Source organism: Rhipicephalus sanguineus, chromosome 10, assembly GCF_013339695.2.
Source record: "Rhipicephalus sanguineus isolate Rsan-2018 chromosome 10, BIME_Rsan_1.4, whole genome shotgun sequence".
NCBI lineage: Eukaryota > Metazoa > Arthropoda > Arachnida > Ixodida > Ixodidae > Rhipicephalus > Rhipicephalus sanguineus.
The window spans coordinates 4,023,741-4,044,609 of NC_051185.1; the positions used below are offsets into that span (position 1 = coordinate 4,023,741).

Consider the following 20,869-nt stretch of genomic DNA (forward strand, 5'->3'; position numbering starts at 1 on the left):
AGCCCATGCGCATACACCGGGGGGAGAGTTCCGAGTGAACGGTTGATATTTTGAGTGGTCCTCTGTATATGCCACGACTCCAGTAGTAACCTCCTCCTCCACTTGGCTTACACAGGCCCGAACGCGCTAGCGCGTGCCAGCACATATGGTTCCCGAGCGGACGGTCGCCAATGGAAGGACGGACACAGCCCCGAGCAAAAGCTGCTTCGCATCTAAAAATAAACCGGTACCATGCAGCCATGCGCTGCTGTAATGCCGCTCAGTAAGGTGCAGTCACACTGTGACGCGTGCTTCACTGCAGTGCGCGTGGCTTTTGCACAGCTGCGAGCTTCACCACATTGCACGTGGCATGTGCGAGTGGTTTTGCTTCAGCATAATCGTCCTCTGGGATCCTTGTGCAAACAGCAAATAGCATGTTTCGTAATGATGTGTATATGTTTGCGTGTGTTCATTTTAAAATATACGTGTAATTGACGTGCTGGCGCGCGCGATACGGTATCGCTAGATGCTCAGCGATTGTCTCCGGGTGCACGGCACTCGCAGCTGGGAGAAAATTCAGCCTTTCTCGATACCTCTGAGCATCCCAAACTCTGGTGGGTCTGCCGAAAAGAGCGTCATGCGCGAACGGGCTCGCGCGAGGAACAGGTGTGCGGAGTATTACACCTTGCGAATGTGATGAGGATGCAGCGGTCGGCGTCGGCCACCAGGCGGCGTGAGCTGACCGAGCGCTGTTTGCGCAGGGCGCTTGGCCGTGTGACGATGGGGTGGTTGCGTTCTTGTTGACGGTGCGTGCGAGGTCGTCAGGCCGACGACCATGGTGACATAGGAGGCAACGTCGGCCAAAAAGGCTCGCAGTGTGCCGGTCCGAGAGAAGCGGCCGCCGTATGGCGAAGGCGGCTCAGCCGTTCGCTCCGGCCGTTGCCTGCGCGCCGGTCACAAAAGTGGAAATCAGCGTCTCTTGCAGGTGAGTGGGCGCGGTGCTGCGCTGACGCGCCGCAGCAATGGGCGTGCCGGTTGCTCTGTGTTCCTCGTGTGCGGATCCTCCGAGTGCGCGAGCATGGATGTCGGGCATGTCCAACAAGTCGACGTGCCTCGATTGTTAACGCGGATGCTGCGCGGCTCGCGGTCGATTGCACGCCGCCATCTCCGTCATTGATCCGAGCTCCACAGATGATTGCTCCCTTGCGGAAGGCAGCGCGCAGGCGCACCTTGTCTCTTTGGCAATAAATAGCCACAGTGTTCGCGGTCCAGCGAGGATGCGTCCTTACGTGATTGCTGGTGAAAATGTGACGTGTTTCGGTTGGGTGCGCGCGCCTGACCTGTCGGCAGCGGACGAGGTCAGCTTTTGGCGTTCGTACGCTGTTGGAGACGCGCGATCAACCATTAAGCTCATGTGTAAAATTATCCAGCAAGTGAAAGTGTGCTATGGGATGGTATATATGTAATTAGTCAAAAAAAAAACAAACAAAAAAACTCAAACGGTCGATTCTTTATGCATTCACCTACACGACTCGAAGGCGAAAGCCACCTTCTTTCTCTCCGCCACCCTCTGCAGGCTTTGTGCACAGCGTGGTTTTGCTCTGCCTCCAGGATCGGATGCACCTCACCTGGTTTTGCGCTGCTTCCGTGGTCGGCCCACCTTTGATCAAGCTGCGATGCGGCGATGCCATGACACATGCCATGACATGACGGCATCATGTGACGTTCACGTGACGCCAAAATTTGTGATGTCATTGTGGCGTCAGAAATTTTGACGATCTGTGACGTCATGACGACTCTTTTGCATCACTTGTGTGGTCCCCGACACCGCTGGACGCCGATGGTCAATTTTTGCGTTTGATGAGGCATCTAAGGCTTTCGCCGTAATATCACCAGATAGCACCTGCGTCCGCACTTAAGCATGCACTCGACACAGCGCTGAATGAATATAGAAAAGTGTGCATAAGTACAAATGTATTTAAGAACCCACAAAGATGCACTTTTTAAGGCAGGATATATGCATGAGCGGAGTGCTGTAGAAGTGGATAACGACGAAGTGGTGTTTGCCTTCGGCAACGCTGTAGAAATTATTAGTGTTTAAGTTAAGCAAAAGGCTAATGGCAATATTATGATTGAGCCAGAATGTTGTGAATGCAAACTGCAAAAAATTAACAAGGAGTTAACTTTCTTTATTTACTGCCGTAATTGATGTCTATAGTCATTCTAAGATTTCTGCCACCAAATAGTGCATTTTCCTTATTTTTGAGGATTTTCCAACACATTTCTTGAAACACCCTGTATAGCATATGCTTTTAAAGCAGCTATTGTCTTGTATAGTTTGAAACTCCCTCTGCTTGTCTACAGGGGGTTTCATGTGTAACGATAGAAGCAGATTTTAAAATAGAAGGGGACATATCAGATGAATTTGACCAATAACATATTGTACTCAGTTGTTTTTATACCAATACCATTTTTGAAAGTGTGATTAGGTATATTAGTTAGATAATTGTTATATATCATAATGCAGCACATTTACTTCAATGCTTAAGGTGTACTAAAAAAAGCTGATAGAATGTAGACACCTAATTATTTCTGTAAAAAAGCCGCCACGGTGCCTTTGTGGTTGCGGTGCTCGATTGCTGACCCAAAAGACATGGGTCCATTGGAGACAAAGTGCTGGAGGCCCACGTACTGTGCAATTTTAGTGCACGTTAAAGAGCCCCCAGGCTGTTGATCCCTGCACTACGGCATGCCTCATTGTGCTTTTGGCACGTAAAACCTCAGTTATTACTATTTTTATAAAATCAAATACTAGCCAGTAAATGACTGCACCATTGGTGTCGTTAGCTGACTGAATGACCTACTGTTTTTAACTTTTGGTGGTAGTAATCAGAAACACATTTTGCATAGTGGTTGCACTATTATGTACCATGTATATACAAACTTTTATTCAACATCACTATGGTCCTCTATCTGCTGCAAATCTTTTAAATGTCTCTTTTGTTTACTGCTGTAATGCTTGCAGCATCATTACTGTGCTTGAACCCTAAGGCGTGTCCATTTTTATATTTTTGATGCCATTATGGCATTCGGACCAAATATATGTGCAGTTGTCATTTTGCTTGCTGCATGTCGTGCTGGCTTAATTCTTTTTTGCCAGGGGAGTGCAACTAAACACACTCCCTGGCATTCCTTTCAACATTTAGTTATGCCATTTCAGTTGAAGAATTATTCATAAATTATCTCACTGTAACAACTTGGACCAGCATTTCATAATCAGGGTTTTAGTATTTGCACAGTTACAAGTTAGGAATTTTTGTTAATTGCACAGGAATTAGTGAAGGGAAAAGCATTTGCTATCATTATTTTGCAGGCAACTCAAAGACAAGGACTTTTTCTCCAAGTCTGACCCTATGTGCGTTCTGTTCATGAGAGAATGTGATAGTGACAATTGGCGCGAGGTAAGTTTATGCAGTTGGAGTGTGTGTGTGTGGCATGTTTACGTGTGCTTTGTTCTCTTCAGGTGGGGCGAACAGAGACTGTAGACAACTGCCTCAATCCCGATTTTGTGACCAAGTTTCTTGTGGACTACTACTTTGAGGAGCGACAGCAACTTTTGTTCAAACTGTAAGATCCACGTACAGCCAGGTGGACTAGCTCATGATCCTTTCCTTTTGCAGGTATGACATCGATAGCCCTAGTGTGGACCTTCAGAATCACGTAAGTAGTGCATTCAGAACTGGCGGTGCACTGAATGGGCTCACATGCGTTGCAGGACTTTCTCGGTCAGGCTAGCTGTACTTTGGGAGAGCTCGTTGCCTACCAGGGCACACAAGTCAAGTTCCAGCTGTCGTAAGTCTGCTTTCCTTTTTTCCCGATTGCTGTTCTACAATGAAATGCAAACGCACATATTGTAGTAGGAGACAAGAAGACCACTTGTTTACTCTGTTCCGACTCAAATGTCCATTCCAGAACTCGCCTTCCAACCGAATATGCAGCGTTGCACTTCAACTGTGCACTTTGTAGTGCATTATTCTGAGTAGGGACACCTCCTGCAGGCATCAATCTTTTGGTTTTAAAATGTTCATTTAGTTTATATGAGCAAAACTTGCAGAGTGCTTGTTTGCCACCAATTCGGCCCAAAAAAATGGTCTCCATTGTTATGCTTTGCTTGTTTCTTGTCCCTTTCTTCACAGGGGACTCCCAGGCAACTGTGGCACCATTTTGTGTGAGTCTTTTTTGTTGATTTAGAAGAGCCTGTCTATATGTTATGACTACCATCTCTTCTCTCACTCTCTCCTTTATTTTTAATTTTTTTCAGTGACTGTTGAAGAGGTGCTCGACTGCAAGGTAAAACTTGAAACACCTGTGTGTGAAAAAACAAACACTGAAGGCTAAGCATGTGTATGGAAATGAATGCTAAAAGCATGCACAGTGAGGAGAGTGGGAGTAGAAAATGGCACACAGTATAAGTGCACTATCGTATCCTCTGCTGATGTAGGAGCGAAAGAAGTGCAGCTAGTGCACGAGGCAATTAATAACACATTAATTGTGGTCGGAAGTAAGAACACGGACACGAAAGAAGTGAAGCAGACAACACAAATGTCATTTTCTGTTGTGTTCGTCTTTGCATGCCTTACTTCGGCTGTTTACCCAAAGGATGCTGGTTTGATCCCGGCCATGGCGGTCGCATTTCACTGGAGGCATAATGCTAGAGGCCCATGTACTGCATGATTTTATTGCACATCCCCAGGTGATCAAAGTAGCCAGAGACCTCCACTATGACACCTCTCATAGTCCGAGTTGCTTTACAACGTTAAACTCCAACCAATCAGCATGTCTCACTTCCACAGTGAATCTCTGCCAACCAGCACAACTTCCTGCCGTTCCAATAAGACATGCATGCCTGATGTGCTAGCCCTTCATCATAAAGATTAGGTACATGACCTGTTTTCTATAGCTTTCGTGCTTGGTAATAGCGCATTCGTGACTTAGCCGCAGTCACTATTAGTGTTAGACATGTTCTCCTTTTGTATTTTTTTTTAGTGCAGCATACTGTGTGAAACATGGGAGCTATTAGCGTGCATGTTTTCTTTTTCTGCCAGCGGGTCATTGACATGCAGTGGTACGCTCAGAAGCTGGACAAGAAAGACTGGTTTGGGAAGTCGGACCCTTTCCTCGAGTTCTACCGCATCAGCGAAGACAACACGTACACAGCTGTATTCCGCACGGAAGTGGTGAAGAAGAGCTTGAACCCAACATGGCGGCCCTTCGCCATCCAGATGCGTCAGCTGAGTGGAGGCGACGAGGACCGTACCATCCGTGTTGTCTGCTACGACTGGGACTTTGACGGAGGGTAAGTGGCCGCCGCGCCTAGGTAGTCTGAGGTTGAGCCTTCCTCCACGCTGCGTTGCATACCAGCGTGTCTCGCAGCCACGATCTCATTGGAGAGTTCTACACCAACGTGCGCACGCTTGCTGAGGGACCTGGGCCAGCGAACGAGTACGAGGTGAGTGCGTAATGTCAGCTTGTGTCGACATGTCACTTGTGCTTTCTGTTTGCCGTGTGGCTATTATTGGCCCCACTGCTGCACTGGAAAAGCTGTTGGGGGTTCCCCAAGCCCAGAAAGTTGGGCATCCCCAAGCTCACTGTACTGTTTCATGTGACAGTGCTTGAAACTGCTCTCCCCCAAAAAAACCTGCCTCAGGTGACCAAACGCTAGCTGAAAGCACATGTAGTCGAAATAGGTTTGACCTGTTATTGTTTGACTGTGCTTGTCACCGCCTTAATTATATAGGTAATTTATTGTAGACTCTTGAAACATGTATATGTTCTCCAAACTAGGATTAACACATGCTTTCACTGCCAGCGTCATCACGGCCGCGCGATGGCCTGCTGTATACTGAGAGCTTGTTGTACATACAAATTATGAGGAGCATGCTTGACCAACTTGCATTTTATGAAGGAGAAGGAGTCGTGCATACTGGCCGGTAAATAGCTCACTTAGTGTCTCTCATTGCAGCTCATCAACAAAAAGAAACAGGCTAAGAAAAAGAAGTACAAAAATTCGGGTGTGGTAAGTATCATGTATTACAAGTACTAGCGCCCTGTTGACTGTGTGTTGACACTTCTTGGCTGCAGGTGAAGTTGATGTCTTTTGGAATCCGTGAAGAGGCCACATTTCTTGACTACATTCGTGGCGGGTGAGAGACTTTTACCCATCAAGTGTGCTTTGCTCAGAATAATTAGTAATAATCAGTAATACCTTGTGATCAGGCGGTTAGATCAGAAGCTTTGAATTTGTACTTCCTGGTGTTACACGTAGCATATGAAAAAACAACAAAAAATGAAAAAGAAATGAGGACGCAGTGAGAAAAGGGGAGAAATACAATGCAAAGAGGCAAAGCCGCTGGTGAGGATCAGGTAACATCAGACCTGTTGAAAGACGGTGGAGAGATTATGTTAGAAAAACTGGCCACCCTGTATACGAAGTGTCTCTCGAAGGGGAGGATACCAGAATCTTGGAAGAATGCCAACATCATCTTGATCCATAAGAACGGGGACGTCAAGGACCTGAAAAATTACAGGCCCATCAGCTTACTGTCGGTTGTCTACAAGCTATTTACAAAAGTAATTGCTAACAGAATTAATACCACATTAGAGTTTAATCAACCAAGGGACCAGGCAGGATTTCATACAGGCTTCTCAACAATAGACCATATTCATACTATCAATCAGGTGATAGAGAAATGCGCGGAATACAACCAACCCCTATACATAGCCTTCATGGATTACGAGAAGGCACTTGATTCAGTGGAGACATCAGCAGTCATGCAGGCACTGCAGAATCAGGGCATCGACGAAGCCTATATAAACATAATGGAAGAAATCTACAGCGGATCCACAGCCACTATAGTCCTCCATGAAGAAAGCGACAGAATCCCAATAAAGAAGGGCGTACGGCAGGGAGACACGATCTCTCCAATGCTATTCACCGCGTGTTTACAGGAGGTTTTCAGGGCCCTAGATTGGGAAGAATTAGGAATAAGAGTTAGTGGAGAGTATCTCAGTAACCTGCGATTCGCTGATGACATTGCATTGATGAGTAACGCAGGAGACGAATTACAGCTCATGATTACTGAACTGGATACGGAAAGTAGAAGAGTAGGTCTGAAAATTAATATGCAGAAAACTAAAGTAATGTAGAACAATCTTGGCAGAGAACAGCGCTTTGCGATAGGTGGCGAGACACTGGAAGTTGTAAAGGAGTACGTCTACTTAGGACAGGTAGTAACCGCGGAGCCGAACCATGAGAGTGAAATAACTAGAAGAATAAGGATGGGATGGGGCTCATTCGGCAAGCATTATCAAGTCATGAATGGTAGTCTACCACTATCTCTCAAGAGGAAGGTATATAACAGCTTCATCTTACCGGTACTTACTTACGGAGCAGAAACCTGGAGACTTACAAAGAGGGTTCAACTTAAATTGAGGACGACGCAGCGAGCGATGGAAAGGAAAATGATAGGTGTAACCTTAAGAGACAGGAAGAGAGCAGAGTGGGTCAGGGAACAAACGGGGGTTAAGGATATCATAGTTGAAATCAAGAAGAAGAAATGGATATGGGCCGGGCATGTAGATGGCCAACGCGTGAGGGGGAGACAGAAAATTAGGTGGGTAGATGAGATTAAGAAGTTTGTAGGTATAACGTGGCAGCAGAAAGCACAGGACCGGGTTGATTGGCGGAACATGGGAGAGGCCTTTGCCCTGCAGTGGGCGTAGACAGGCTGATGATGATGATGACAATGTAGCAATTAGAATTGGTGTGCCCTTTAGGGCATGCATTGTTTCTGAGCTTCCTGATATGCTAAACTGTGTTGGCATTTATCTTTCCCATCAGTTCAATGTGTTCTGTACTTCTTATTTCTGAAGCCATCTGTTATTTGATGCCTGTGCCTGTAGGCCTAATTGTCTGCTTACAGATGTGACTTTGCTTTAACATGCCCCGTTGAGCAATGTGTAGAAATGTCATTTGCTCTTATATCTTGGATTTGCTTGCACATATTTTGTTACCTCCAAGGAGCTCTGAATACCTCGAATGAAAACAATCTTGCTCTTCAAAAGTTCGGGAGGGTTTCCACTTGGGTGTAAACTTCCTCAGTCTCTGTGACTCCCCGGACAGTGCACCGAGGTTTATGTGCTGTCAAGTCTGTTGTCGTGTGTCATTCAAACTTGATCCTGCAGTATGCCGAGTTTGCTCAAGCAGTTTGCTTAACTCGGTGCTCTTTTGTAATTCCTTGTGGTTGCAGCCCAAGTTTCTTGGCTAGGCAGGAAACAGTTATCGCAAGTCACCAGTAATGTAAGGGTGTGACCATCATAGTTATGGACATTGCAAGCCTAGCATGACCTTATAGGTGTATCATAAGCCTTGATTGCACTGATTAGAAAGTAGAATCTCAAGTGAGGCACCTCTCAATAGCTGTACTGGCTCATAGTGCATGGCTTCATCTTCTTTTCAGTGCACCTTGCAGTCTCTGTATCATAATGTCACCCTTGCAGGTGTAAGTCACGGTTGTATTTTCCCACTCACGAATGTTCATGTCACCATAGCTTCCTGTATATTTACACAACGTGCTTCGTTGCTCCAAGATGCATGGGAGTCAGTGGCCCACTGCAGTGGTGCCGCTTCTCTAGACATATTCCTATTGCAGCTGCAGCATGGACAACTTACGCTCTGTGCTGCCACCACTTCCTTGCTTTTGCATGCAACTCTATGAGCACTGGCGACATGTGCTGAAGAATAAGGTCACGTTGGCCTAAGGTGGCATTCACACCGGTGACTAACAGAAGTCCGTGACTGATGACCGGAGAGCTGGTCACGGCGACCGATGCTCATATCGGCAAATCGCGACGTGCCCTTCGTCTCACTCACAGTCGCTTCTGTTTACATCTCTTTCATTTCCGCGGACATATAAAATAATGTTCAAGGTATTCCAACGTCGTGCTGTTGCATCACTGATTTTGTTCGGCAGTGTTGTGACTCCAGTTGCACAGCTAGAGAACCGGTCTGTGAGCGACTTCACCAAAACAGTCACCGTACGACCAAAGTGGCCATTTGTGACCAGTTGGTCGCACAAGCCCCGTTGGTCGCCGGTGTGAATGTGGGCCCTAATTGTGGTCACTGTGTGAGACTCTGGCATGTTGTGAGTGCCCCTCCATCATCCCGCTCCTCGGTTTCGGTGCCACTGGGTAGGCGTAGTAAAAATACAGGAGGGTGTGACCTCATTCTGTAGGCTACATCCGGCGGTGCCAGCACTGAAGTTTGAGCACTGCAACTGTGAGTGTGAGAAGGGTAGGCACAACCTGTCTCATTGGGCAGCCTGCAGATGCACTTCACTGTGGCCGTGGATTTCACTGCATCGAATGGGGACCCCCGAGATCCTGCATCTCTGCACTTCCTGGACCCGTCGCAGCCGAATGCATACATGATGGCCATACAGGCAGTTGGTGAGGTGATCCAGGATTATGACTATGACAAGATGTTCCCCGCGCTTGGCTTTGGTGCACGGCTGCCACCTGATGGAACTGTGTCGCACGAGTTCTTCCTCAATGGTCATCCAACAGACCCGTACTGTGTGGGCATCGAGGGTGTCCTGGAGGCCTACCGGAGGACCCTGCGGTCTGTGCAGCTGTACGGGCCCACGAACTTTGCACCGGTCATCAACCATGTGGCAAAGTGAGGTCCTACAGTACAGCAACTTTGGTTTCGTTGATGTTGCACACACACTCGCACTGCATATTGCCAGCTTGCAGCCAAGTCATTTGAAGGGTAGCCTTCTTATAAAGAAGCAGCCACCATGCTTGTGGCCACATGCCCCATGACATAGGAGGTGGCAAGATGGCTGACAGTGGGGCACCAGAATTTTTTTGCCGTGTGTTGCTGGGGCACACACTTTTTAAACTTTTTATGCTTAACGGTTTGCATTGAAACTTGTGGCTGCGTTTTGAGGGCACATATCAGCAAATATGCCCCATGTCTTTTTGTCAGCATTTCATCAACTGCAGTTTCTATTTCAATAACTGCTTCACTGAATTTATTGTGACAGAGCTGCATGCCAAGTCCCGCTAAAAATTGTAAGATTTTTTTCTTTGTAAGGGCAACAGATGTTAATGCTGTTGGCTGAAAATACTGCTTTTTAATATACAGGGTGTTTCAGATAAAAAGCACCAAGTATTAAAAAATTAAACATAGGTGCTACGCATCACCAATTAGCGCAGTATTGTTCTGAGCCATATAGAGCACGTCAGAATACTTTTTTCAATCTGCCAAGTTAACAAAGATTGGTTAATGAACTTTTTAAATAGTAACTCTAGAGAAAAATCTTCAATACAAAAGTTGTAGCGCTTGTTCAGAAACATCAAATTTTTTAATCTATACTAAGATAACTCCCCTGCTTAATTTTTTTCCAGCCTTTCTTTAAAGTGCACAAATTTTAAAAATACCACGTGACTGCCGCCTGAGGCGTGGCACTTTTAGTGCCCTCAAATGCAAGTTGGACAAATTATGTGCATGGAGGGCAATTGAACAGGCTATTGGTGACTCCGATGGACGTTAAGCGACAAAAGGAGCATACCGTTTCAACAACAACAAACAAAATTATTCAACGAAAAAGCGGCGGCCATGAAGCAAATGCCACATGAGACCGTAAGCAGCACTTGATACAGCGTAGGCATTTTTTCTTTTCTTTTCGCACCAGTGAAGAAACACATTGGAAGGGACAAGGGTGACAGCGTGATGAACGAACGAGATAAAAGATTCACTCACACGTGGCGGCCACTTTTTCGTAGATTTCTTTTTTTAGATGGTACGGCCCTACCATCATTTAGCGTTCATCGCAGTCACCAAAAGCTTGCTCAGTTGACCTCCATGCACAAATCAGCCTCTGATAATTCGTTCAACTTACATTTGAGGGCACTAAAAGCGCTGCTTGTTAAACGGCATTCACACGGTATTTTTTAAAATTCGTGTGCGTTAAAGAAAGGCTGGAAAAAAATTAAGCCGGGGAGTTCTCTTAGCATAGATTAAAAAATTCTACGTTTCTGAACAAGCGCTACAACTTTTTTATTGAAGATTTTTCTCTAGAGTTACTATTTAAAACGTTCATTAGGCAATCTTTGTTAATTGCCAAGCTTGGCAGATTGGAAAAAATATTCTGACATGCTCTATATGGCTCAAAACAATATTGCACTAATTGAAGATGCATAGCGCTTATGTTTAATTTTTAATACTTGGTGGTTTTTAGCTGAAACACCCTGTAGGCATTACACTCTAAGAAAAAATCTAGTATTTGAGGAGTATTTCTGCCACACAACAATAATCGTCATCTGGCTTGCTCGCGTTTCCTTTCTTGAAAACCCGTCTCTCGTCACTTTTTTATCAAGAATGCTATGTCACGCTGATAACACGTGCACCGTTCGTGATCGGGAAGTGCTGGGACCATGGTGATAATGCGAGGAAAATAAGCAAGCTGGATGACGATTATAGCTGTGCGGCAGAAATACTCCCCAAATATTTTTTCTTATGTCGTGGGGGGCTGCGGTGAAACTTGACTCCCCCGAATGGAGAGCCCTGCGCGCGGATATGTGTGTGTACATTTTTCCTTGGAGCATAAACACAGCACTCCAAGTTCAATAATTGCCTTTGCTATAGTCCCAGCAATTTATTGTGCTAGAGAATGCACATCCCATGTTTTTCTTCACGTAAGTGATAAACCATTGAAGATGTTTTGACTCGTAATGAGCAGCATTCACGTTTTGTTGCCAGCCAAGTAACACACTGTACATTGTGTGTTGAGAACAAAGCTGGAATGCATGTGTCACTACTGAGCAGGTTTGCGAGGACGTACCGTGACGGAACAAGCTACTTTGTGCTGCTCATCATCACGGACGGGGTCATCAGCGACATGCCGCAGACTCTCGAGGCCATTGTGCAGGCCTCCACCCTGCCAATGTCCATCATCATTGTGGGTGTGGGCAATGCTGACTTCTCAGGTGAGCCTAGCTGCAGTGCGCTTTTGTGTAATAGCGTCCGTGTTTGCTATAGGTGAAGGCTGCAAGTTATAACAATGAGTGGGAAAATCTTGTAGTATATGGTCATTTTTGCATTCTATTCCTGTCAAACATGGTTGCTACGGTGACAGTTCAAGCCAGTGTTCTTCAGTCACATGAGTTTCGAAACTCCCCAGGCTTGACTTATCAAAATCCAGACACGCTATTGGCCGAAATTGTGGAGATGATGACGGTGATATATGTGTGGCCAATAACCCCTTTGTACCGGGTAGACTGGTGTCCTAGCCTAATAATAATAATAAAAAAATATACACATATACACACACATAGTCAGGAGGCACTTAACTCCAGCACTGTGTGTGTCCACAACACCTGATGTATCTAACACAGTGGCTACTGCCGCTTCTGGATCCACCATTTGTGCAGCCTCTCCTTGGTTGTTACTGGCAGAGTTGGTGAACCCCAGGGCCATCGAGAGGTCATTGCCCTCTACTGATCATGCTGCCACGTGTGGACGAAAAAATAAACTAATAAATGGCATTTCCATTCTATTTTGTATTGCAGAAGATCGCATACCTCACAATATGAGCAGTGAGTTTATCTTTGTAGTTTGCTTTCTGCAAATGACATTGCAGCCGCAGAACTTTTCGACTTTTCTTAGCCTTACTCTTGCTGTGGTAACTTGTGAAATGACAGTGAAGGCTGTAGTGATGTGGTGTGTCCTTTGTCGTCACTTCCAGGTGCCATGTCGGTCCGCTATCCTTCGCAAATTCCTTCATGGGCATGTCTGGGTTTTGGAATGAAGTTTCGCAACTGGTATGATTGAAGAACTCTGGCTCAAACCATGTTTCAACAGCCACCATAGTGAATTAAAATGCTCATTTCATAGTAAAAAGAAAATAGTGCCAGACTCCATGGCCGCCTGTGTTGTGTCGTTGCAGCCATGGAGGTGCTGGACGGGGACGTGGTGCGAGTGAGCTCGCGGGGTCGCGCGGCCGAGCGGGACATTGTGCAGTTTGTGCCCTTCCGCAAGTTCCTCCAGGGCGGGCCCTGGCAGAGTAACCAGATGCGGCTCGCTAAGGAGGTGCTGGCCGAGATCCCCGACCAGGTCACCAGCTACATGCTCAAGAACCACGTCAAGCCCGGGCCGGGCTCTGTTTCCCAAGGCGGCACCTCCTGAGTGCCAAAAGCAGCACACTGTAGACAAGTAGCCAGCACAGTCTTTCACGTAGAGCTGGCCCACTGTCGAAATGCTAGAGCAGAGGCCCCCACCCCCTCCCATTCACTAGGCTGGCTGCGCTGGGTTACGGGACTGGTCTCGTTGCGACTGCACACACACACACAATACACTTTGCTGTCGCTTGTGTGGAGGCACAGGTACGCAATGCTCTCTTGCAAGTTCTTCTGGACTGCTGTCAAATGAATAGAACATTGCAGGCGCTTGTGGTTGCCCACACTGTTTGATATTGGGGAGGAATAAAGTGTGAGAATGCAAGGCTATCGACAGTGCTTCAAGCACCAGGTTGTCAACCTTGCCCGTGGGGAAACCTGCACGCAGAACCTGAAAGTCGCACAAAGGGCATGTGCAGTCATCTCAGTGTATGACAGATTCATCATCTTGATGACGAAAACATGTCTCTGCCCTTTGACAGCAGTCCAAAAGTCTTGGAAGGGCGTGTAGCTTTGGCCAGTGTTTCCACGACTTGGCCATGTCCAAAGCTCAATCTCGCATTTTTGTGCCTTTGCCTTCAGCCACAAGCAACTAGCGACAAGCTGTGTTGAATATGCTCAGTGGGTTGAACAAAGGGAATAGAGGCGTGCCACTCCTGCAGACAGCAGGCTGTACATGTGCCGTCTACCCCAGTGACAGAGAGATCCATTAGACTAGGAGACAGAAACAAGTTCTACATCGTGCCAACATTAGACTCATCTGATCTGTAAAAAATTATCATGGTAGAGACTATGTTTTCACTGTATATATGGCTTATGTGCATCACAGACACCACATTGGATCATCAGTCACAGCCCCTCTAGGGAGATAAGCAGACTTGATAAGGTTTGATGAAATGTGACATATTGTGGTTCAATCAGCATAAATTGTGTCATTGTTTAGCCACATTGTCTAGTCGGCCACACTGGGATGGCGGCTGCTTTTTAACGCGATAAAAGAAAAACTTGGCATTCATTTGAATGTAGCACTACATCACAAAGGAACTCTAGAACTTGTTCCTGAGCTGGTTGGTATCTATGCTTGCCAAACGAAAAATACAGGAGGAAAGAGACGGATGGTGCTCCACTGTCTCCTCTCCGTCCTTTTTTCTTGTTTCAAACATTGCTCCAAGAAAAACACGTTCGGCGAACTACAGAGAAAACGATTGTCAAAACAGCGCATATGCAACAGGCAAACGCAAAATGACATACCGAATAACCAACCCTCCCCAATCACCACCCTTGCTACAAAGTACCAGGGGTGCTACATGTTTTATGATAGAACATACTATCTCGCCGAATGGGATTTGGCAAGGCCTAGTTCGCTACAGTAAAAGCTAGTTAGTTTGACCCCTGTTAATTTGGATAATTTGGACGTATTCTCTGGTCCTGGCAAGCTTATGTATTGTTTAATGGCATCAAACTCTTGTTAATTCGGTCCTATTTGGCTGCCACCCGGTTAATTCGGACGATCCTCGCATTACGCCAAGCGCAAAGCATTGCAAATGTGTGATGAAAGGAGTGAAAACAGCATTTGCGAACAACCACAATGGCCGCAGGCGTTCAGAAAGGCGTGGTTGCAATACATGATTGTGCATTGGCGAGCCAGGTCTATACAGCAGCAGGTGCGATGCTCAGCAGTTTCGTTTCGACTCTGGACATAAGCCGCCTTCAGAACTACATGGATGCTATAGTCGTGCCTTTAGCGACCACACTTTCATCCACAGCGGATGCAGCACTCAGTAGCTTCATTTTCACTTTGGGCAATGCACGTGCAATGTCACAAAACTCAAACATGGTGGAAGCTGTTGAAGATGAAGAGCTTCAGCCGCGGTACACAGGCTGGCATAAAACTCGCTTGCTACATTGTGATGGACGAATGATCTGTTGCCAGCCATTTTTCCGGCTAAAAAGTTGTTACTTGCACATGGTGGTATTGATGGTTGCAGTACGTGATAAGGGAGGGGTGCGGAGAAGGTATTGGATGACTTAAGACACGGGTGTCTTGTGCCACGGTCACATTGTGGACGAAGTCACAAAGGACGAAAATTGCTGCTTTTATACTGCTCTTATGCAATTCAAGCATTCAACAAGAAAATGAAAATCTATTGATGTAATAGACACTTGTTTATCGCTTTCTTGATACTTTCGATAACTTGACATTTGGTTAATTCGGACATTTTTTCTGGTCTCGTGGCGTCCAAATTAACGAGCTTTTACTGTATAGTCATATGCATCATATGGGGGTATAGCAACAGGAAGAGGCAGTTCTGTCAATCATATGTGTTGTCTGCTAGGCCAGCACCTCCTCCTATTTTTGCAATGCCAGTCATCCAACCGTTCACCACCCTCTTCTATCATCCTGTCCTACTTGCACCTGCTTTGAGTTCATGGGGGGAGTACCCTTTAGGTGGTGCCTCACGATGAAAGTCAGAGGAGGCAATTTTTGGTTCAGTTGCGTTCATATCCGTGGAGCGGTGTCTTGCATCCCTCATGATCACCATATTAATGAGGACTAACAGACAATAACGCCAAGGAAAGTGTACTTTCCTTGGCGTTATTGTCTGTTAGTCCTCATTAATATTGTGTCTAACAAAGAAAACGAGCCCTTAAGAGTCATCTTCTTTCCTTCATGATCACCATGTCGGTTGTCATGCTGGCTCTTTAAGAAATGTGGTGTTTTGAGATGGCACATTTCCATTCGTGGAGCTATGAATGCTACGACGTGGATGTGTCACTGGGCCCCGCTGCTGCATGCACTGGCTTTAAAATGTGCCACACGAGCGCTGTGTGGTGGCGGTGGTATTGCTTTGAGCCACAAAGGAAGGAGCATGAAGGAACAAATCTGACAGACACGCAATATATGAGGACAGCAGGTCTACCGCATTTTTACGGGAACGGCAGTGTCACGAGCTTAGACGCACGTGTGGCGCAAACAGCCGTACCATCTAGGTGGCGTCGCACCGCGGTAACTCCGTGAACTAAGACTGACTAAAGGCTCAATCTTCTGTCTGGCTTAATCCAATCTCATGCCAACAGGTTGCGAAAATGGCCATTAGTGCCACCTAGCACCCGATCAAGACATTAAAACAAATAAATTGTCAATGTCATCAGGCTCTTCAATTTCAGTCTTTGAAAGGCAATGCCCCCAAATATTAATATTCAGTTATAATAATTTTATATTTCTTCATGCGTTGCAAAACATTTCTGAATTCCCTCAGCAGACGGTCAATAGGCGACTCATTCTTCTGGAGCCCTTCACCTCCTGGCTGTTTGCTCCCCCTTGTTCCCTCGTGACATTACGTTCCGTTTTATCATAGCATGCATAGAAGATTGCACCCCTGTTCTTCAGAAAACAGAATTGCACACTTGAAAGAAAGATTATCTCGATCTGGAAACTGAAACTTGGCACCACTGCTTCTTTATGGCAGTTGCCTTGCCAGCTGAGCTGACCATGAGAGATTATTAATGTCAGTAAGTGGGAAATGGGTGGTTATTGAGACAAATTATAGAGGAAACACTGGGCAACCACCTTAAAGGGGCCTGGCAACACTTTTTGAACATGGTCAGAAAATGCTGCCGATTGGTAGTTGAGGCTCCTGCGAACATGTGAGTTAAACATTATAGCGCAGCACGCGCCATGGAATTTTATACAATTAAGTTTCAAGGTCGGCTAGAAATCGACTCGCTCTTCTCTCGACAAATGATGCCATAAGCTCAATTTTTACTTCTTCATAGGCGCACGGCCATCGGCTCATATGAGCATCGTGAGCTGCATAGTTGCTGCGACTGCCACGCTTGATAGGGCTAGAATTGCAGACAATATTACGTCCTGTAATACTGTGTGCACACAAACCAACTAGCCCAACTCTCCCTTTTTGCTACACAATATAGAATCACACCAGCGCGCTCGTGATCATACTGAAAGTCAGCCACACATTAAAAAAAAAAGAGTGCTCAAGATCATGATGCGTACTGACTTGGCTTCTTGCCCTCTTTGTCATCTCCCCCTGAGCAGCTTTCAGCGAGCTTGCTGAGATGAAAGGAAAAAGCACTTAAAGCATGCGACAAATCTCTGTAACTCTGCCCATACTTTATGCAGCAGACAATGAACTCCAATACTAAGGTCATTTGTTGATTACTTGGAAAAGTATTGCTGGGCCCCTTTAAAGTGCTTTGAAATGAGCAAGGTACCTCACACAAATTCATAACTGGCAAAATTTCTCAAACGGGCACACTATTTACATTCTGCATACCCCCCTCCATGTTGACCACTATTCCACTATTCCAAAGGAGCGGTGTGGTGTCCCACCAATGCGTTGCGCTTCATGCCTACCGAGTGGTTGTGCCCAAGTGTGAGCCGATAGCAGTGTTTTTCTCCCGTGGGAGCGTGCAGATCTTATAAAAATGCACATTTTCAACTAGTGATACAGATGTTTAACTGTGTCGGTTAGTGTAAACAATGTGAGGATGTGCAATGATCCAAACGTCCTGCCTGCTTCATGTCAACTATTGGCCAGTGGTAGCTCTTTATAGGAATATACATGTTGTCGATCAGAGGGAGATTGGCCAACTTGGTGCCTCGCTTCTGAATTCCATATGCTTTTAGAAAATTTTGCAGCATAGAAGCTCCGTCATCTATGTGGAGCATGCTTTCTCATCAAGCTCCTTTAACGAAGCTACAAAGAAACCCTAACATAGTTGGACCTCTCCAGCAGCTCAATGGAGGTGGTTCTCCAGCGTGGTGTTTGTGATGCAAGCCACCTTATTGGTAAGCTAATGTGGGTACTGTCTGCACCAGTGTTCTTCAGTCATACCAGTGACAAAACTCCGTTCTGAAATTGGGGCACGCCCATGGATGAATGTGCGGAGAACAGCAAACAGATCTGGGAGTGATGACGGAAAACACAATGCATTGCAACGATTGCGGCAGTCTTTGCTGTCACCGCACAAGTTGTTATGGCATGAATTGGGAGAAGTGCTTTCAAAAAAAGGTCGAAGAGTTCATCTGCAAAATTTAAGCTGCAAGCGTAAGCACACTGCTTGCTTCATCGATGTGGCATTGCTAGCAGCCTTGAGAATCGGAACACACAATAATATTACTGTTTTCGCCTACTGGTGGCACCACAATTCACAGACCTCTGCTATTTAGGCCAATGGCGTGTCCTGATTTTGATATATAGAGCCTATGGGGAGTTTCACAACTTGTACGATTGAAAAACTCTGGTTTGCATGAGCAGGGTGTGTACGAGCTCCTTTAGTTTGGCTTGCTAGGTGTACATCTTCTGCAACCGTAGTCGCAGCCACTGCACTGGGGCAGACAAGTCTTTTTGTTCATATGCAAAGGCTAGCACTCTCCTCCCTGTCTGGCAAAGCCAATCACGTGTGATATTTTTGTGTCGGCTGCATGCAGTGGGGCACTTACAAACAACGAACAAAACTCCCGCATGGTAGCTGTTTGCTCAGAGACCGCCCTGTGTGGTCCTTGCAGGAAGGAATCCCCCCTTGCCAAGAAGGAATGCCCTCGATTTGACCTGCCTGTGGTGGGTCTGTGTTGTTGTTGGCCTTGTGTTCCTCCATGCTGTTTTAATGTATGGGGCTTTGTACTGACTATGTTGGAAGCTTTGCTGTTATTTTTCTATTGTGCGGCTGAATCCACCAAGGGCACTGAACACAAATAAAAACTCAAATGTTTTTCTTGTTTGGCAAAACTTGTCTTGTCCATGTATTACTCTATCACTGCCTGGAGTGGCATGTGTTGCTTGTAGGACAATACCTCACAGAAAAGCTACTTGCTGCTGCAACGAAGGCTGGGTAAAGATACTTTGCCATTGTATCATGGTAAAAATACAGAGACTTTATAGAACCATATAGTACTACCGTCATAATTGTATCAGATGCAGTACTTGTTATTTATATAAGACATTTCGATGCATCACTTAATTCATTACTATACCTCAAATATAGGGGCTGCTTCATGTTTGCAGGTTTTTTCTTAGAAACCTCTCCCGCACCTCTTTCAATCCGAATTACCTCTGCTGCCAAGTTAAAGGGACACTAAAGGCAAATATTAAGTCGACGTTGATTGTTGAAATAACGGTCCAGAAACCTCGTAGCGCTGCTTTTGTGCCAAGGAAGTGCTTATTTTGAAATAAAATCACGTTTTTAGTGGTCCGCATCGCGTTAGCGCGCTTCAAATCTCCCGCCTCAAAATACGACTCTCATACGTCACTGCTGCCGTGCCCAACGTTGTCCGCTTTTACTGCGCGGCCGCCGACACTAGTAGCAGCCGAGCGGAAGTAGCGGGACCCACAGTAGCAACAACAGCGCTGCGGGAAAGACTTGCTCGGATGGGCACATTCAAAGCCGTCACCAAGTTGCGGTTGGTCTCGTAATCCTCAGTACGAAAATGCAACGAGCACACACGCAGAGGTTTTGACTGTTTAGCACACTGGCGCAATGGCATGACACTAAGCCACTTGGAGCGTAAGGGTTCATTCCACGGCACCCAGTGAAAAGACACACCGGTTTCCTTGCTGCAGCACTGGCGTTGTGCACCGTTCGGGCATCCGGCAATATCACACGCATGCAGCATTTTGTCGAACTTTCTGTCAGAGCGACTTTCACGAGCGCGCAAAACACGCACGGCAGTACGCGATACCGAAACTACCACTGAGACGGGCGAGGCACAGTTCGGCGAAAACGGAACCTTTGAACCACGCGCGCCGTTCCCCATGGCAACGCCACGGAGGTTTTGTTTTCCATGAATCAAGCGGAAACGAACAAACAGCATTTTATTACGTCTTTTGATGCTCGGAATGTTCTTTTTTACTGCTGCTAGTTTGATTACTAGTGATTTATTGTAGGCCGACTTCCCTACGTCATCGGGATCACTTCGAAAATGTCCCACTCGTGGCGCTCATCATGTGATACATTTAGCTTAATTTCTCGGTAAGTAGGGCACTGCTGTTGATAATATTGCCGTTTTAGAAGTTGTCATACATTGGGCTTTCACTCTGACATAAATTGTTATTTGCCTTTAGTGTCCCTTTAAATTTGTTTTTTTTTGTGTGTGTGGTTGTAACAAAATATCAGAGTGCCATTCGGCAAGTCTGTGAGCTGTAGGATTAGGGGGTAGTGTGCCTTACACAAGAGAAAACAAAACAAACACCTGGCATTGTCTCTCATCCTGTTATATACGATACACTGTTATACACAAAAAAGCCAAACGTGCAACTTCTTTGATCAGTCTATAAAAGCAGTGGTACTTACATAAGATCAATATACGTATGCTGCACAATGTGCAACGTTTTAACGCGAGAGTGTTAAGTTCGTTTCGCAGAAATTTCGATGCCGGCATCAGTGTCGTTAATTGTGAGTGAAAAACCATCTTGTTCGTGACCGAAAAATCGAGAAATATGCAAATAAAATAATAAGAAACTTCAGTTCGAGTGAGAATCGAACCCATGCCATCTGCGCGGCAAGGTTCTACCACAGAGCAACACTATTGCTTGAAACTGCTTAGGAAAAAAAACACTATAAATAACTTGCAACTATGTCACACCGCAGAACTCTGGGATACGATCTCTGCATGCGCTGCCATCACTGAGCA

The 20,869-nt window shown here is 46.0% G+C and overlaps 1 protein-coding gene across 4 annotated transcripts; it reads left to right on the forward strand.

Moving 5' to 3' along the window:
• The first annotated feature begins 705 nt into the window (after positions 1-705).
• Positions 706-18,968, forward strand: LOC119406844 (copine-8). Of its 4 annotated transcripts, none has more exons than XM_037673588.2 (15): positions 706-964; positions 3,353-3,440; positions 3,503-3,606; positions 3,660-3,699; positions 3,755-3,831; positions 4,176-4,207; positions 4,301-4,329; positions 5,085-5,335; positions 5,401-5,488; positions 6,002-6,055; positions 6,121-6,182; positions 9,359-9,715; positions 11,870-12,030; positions 12,990-15,734; positions 15,874-18,968. In XM_037673588.2, the coding sequence occupies exons 1-14, from the start codon at positions 885-887 to the stop codon at positions 13,226-13,228; spliced, it is 1,662 nt and encodes a 553-aa protein (XP_037529516.1). In that variant the 5' UTR covers positions 706-884; the 3' UTR covers positions 13,229-15,734; positions 15,874-18,968. The 4 variants fall into 4 exon arrangements, with proteins under 4 accessions (XP_037529516.1, XP_037529517.1, XP_049275616.1 ...); XM_037673589.2 differs by having other exon boundaries at positions 5,413-5,488; XM_049419659.1 differs by lacking the exon at positions 4,301-4,329 and having other exon boundaries at positions 4,176-4,211; positions 5,060-5,335.
• The last annotated feature ends 1,901 nt before the right edge of the window (positions 18,969-20,869 follow it).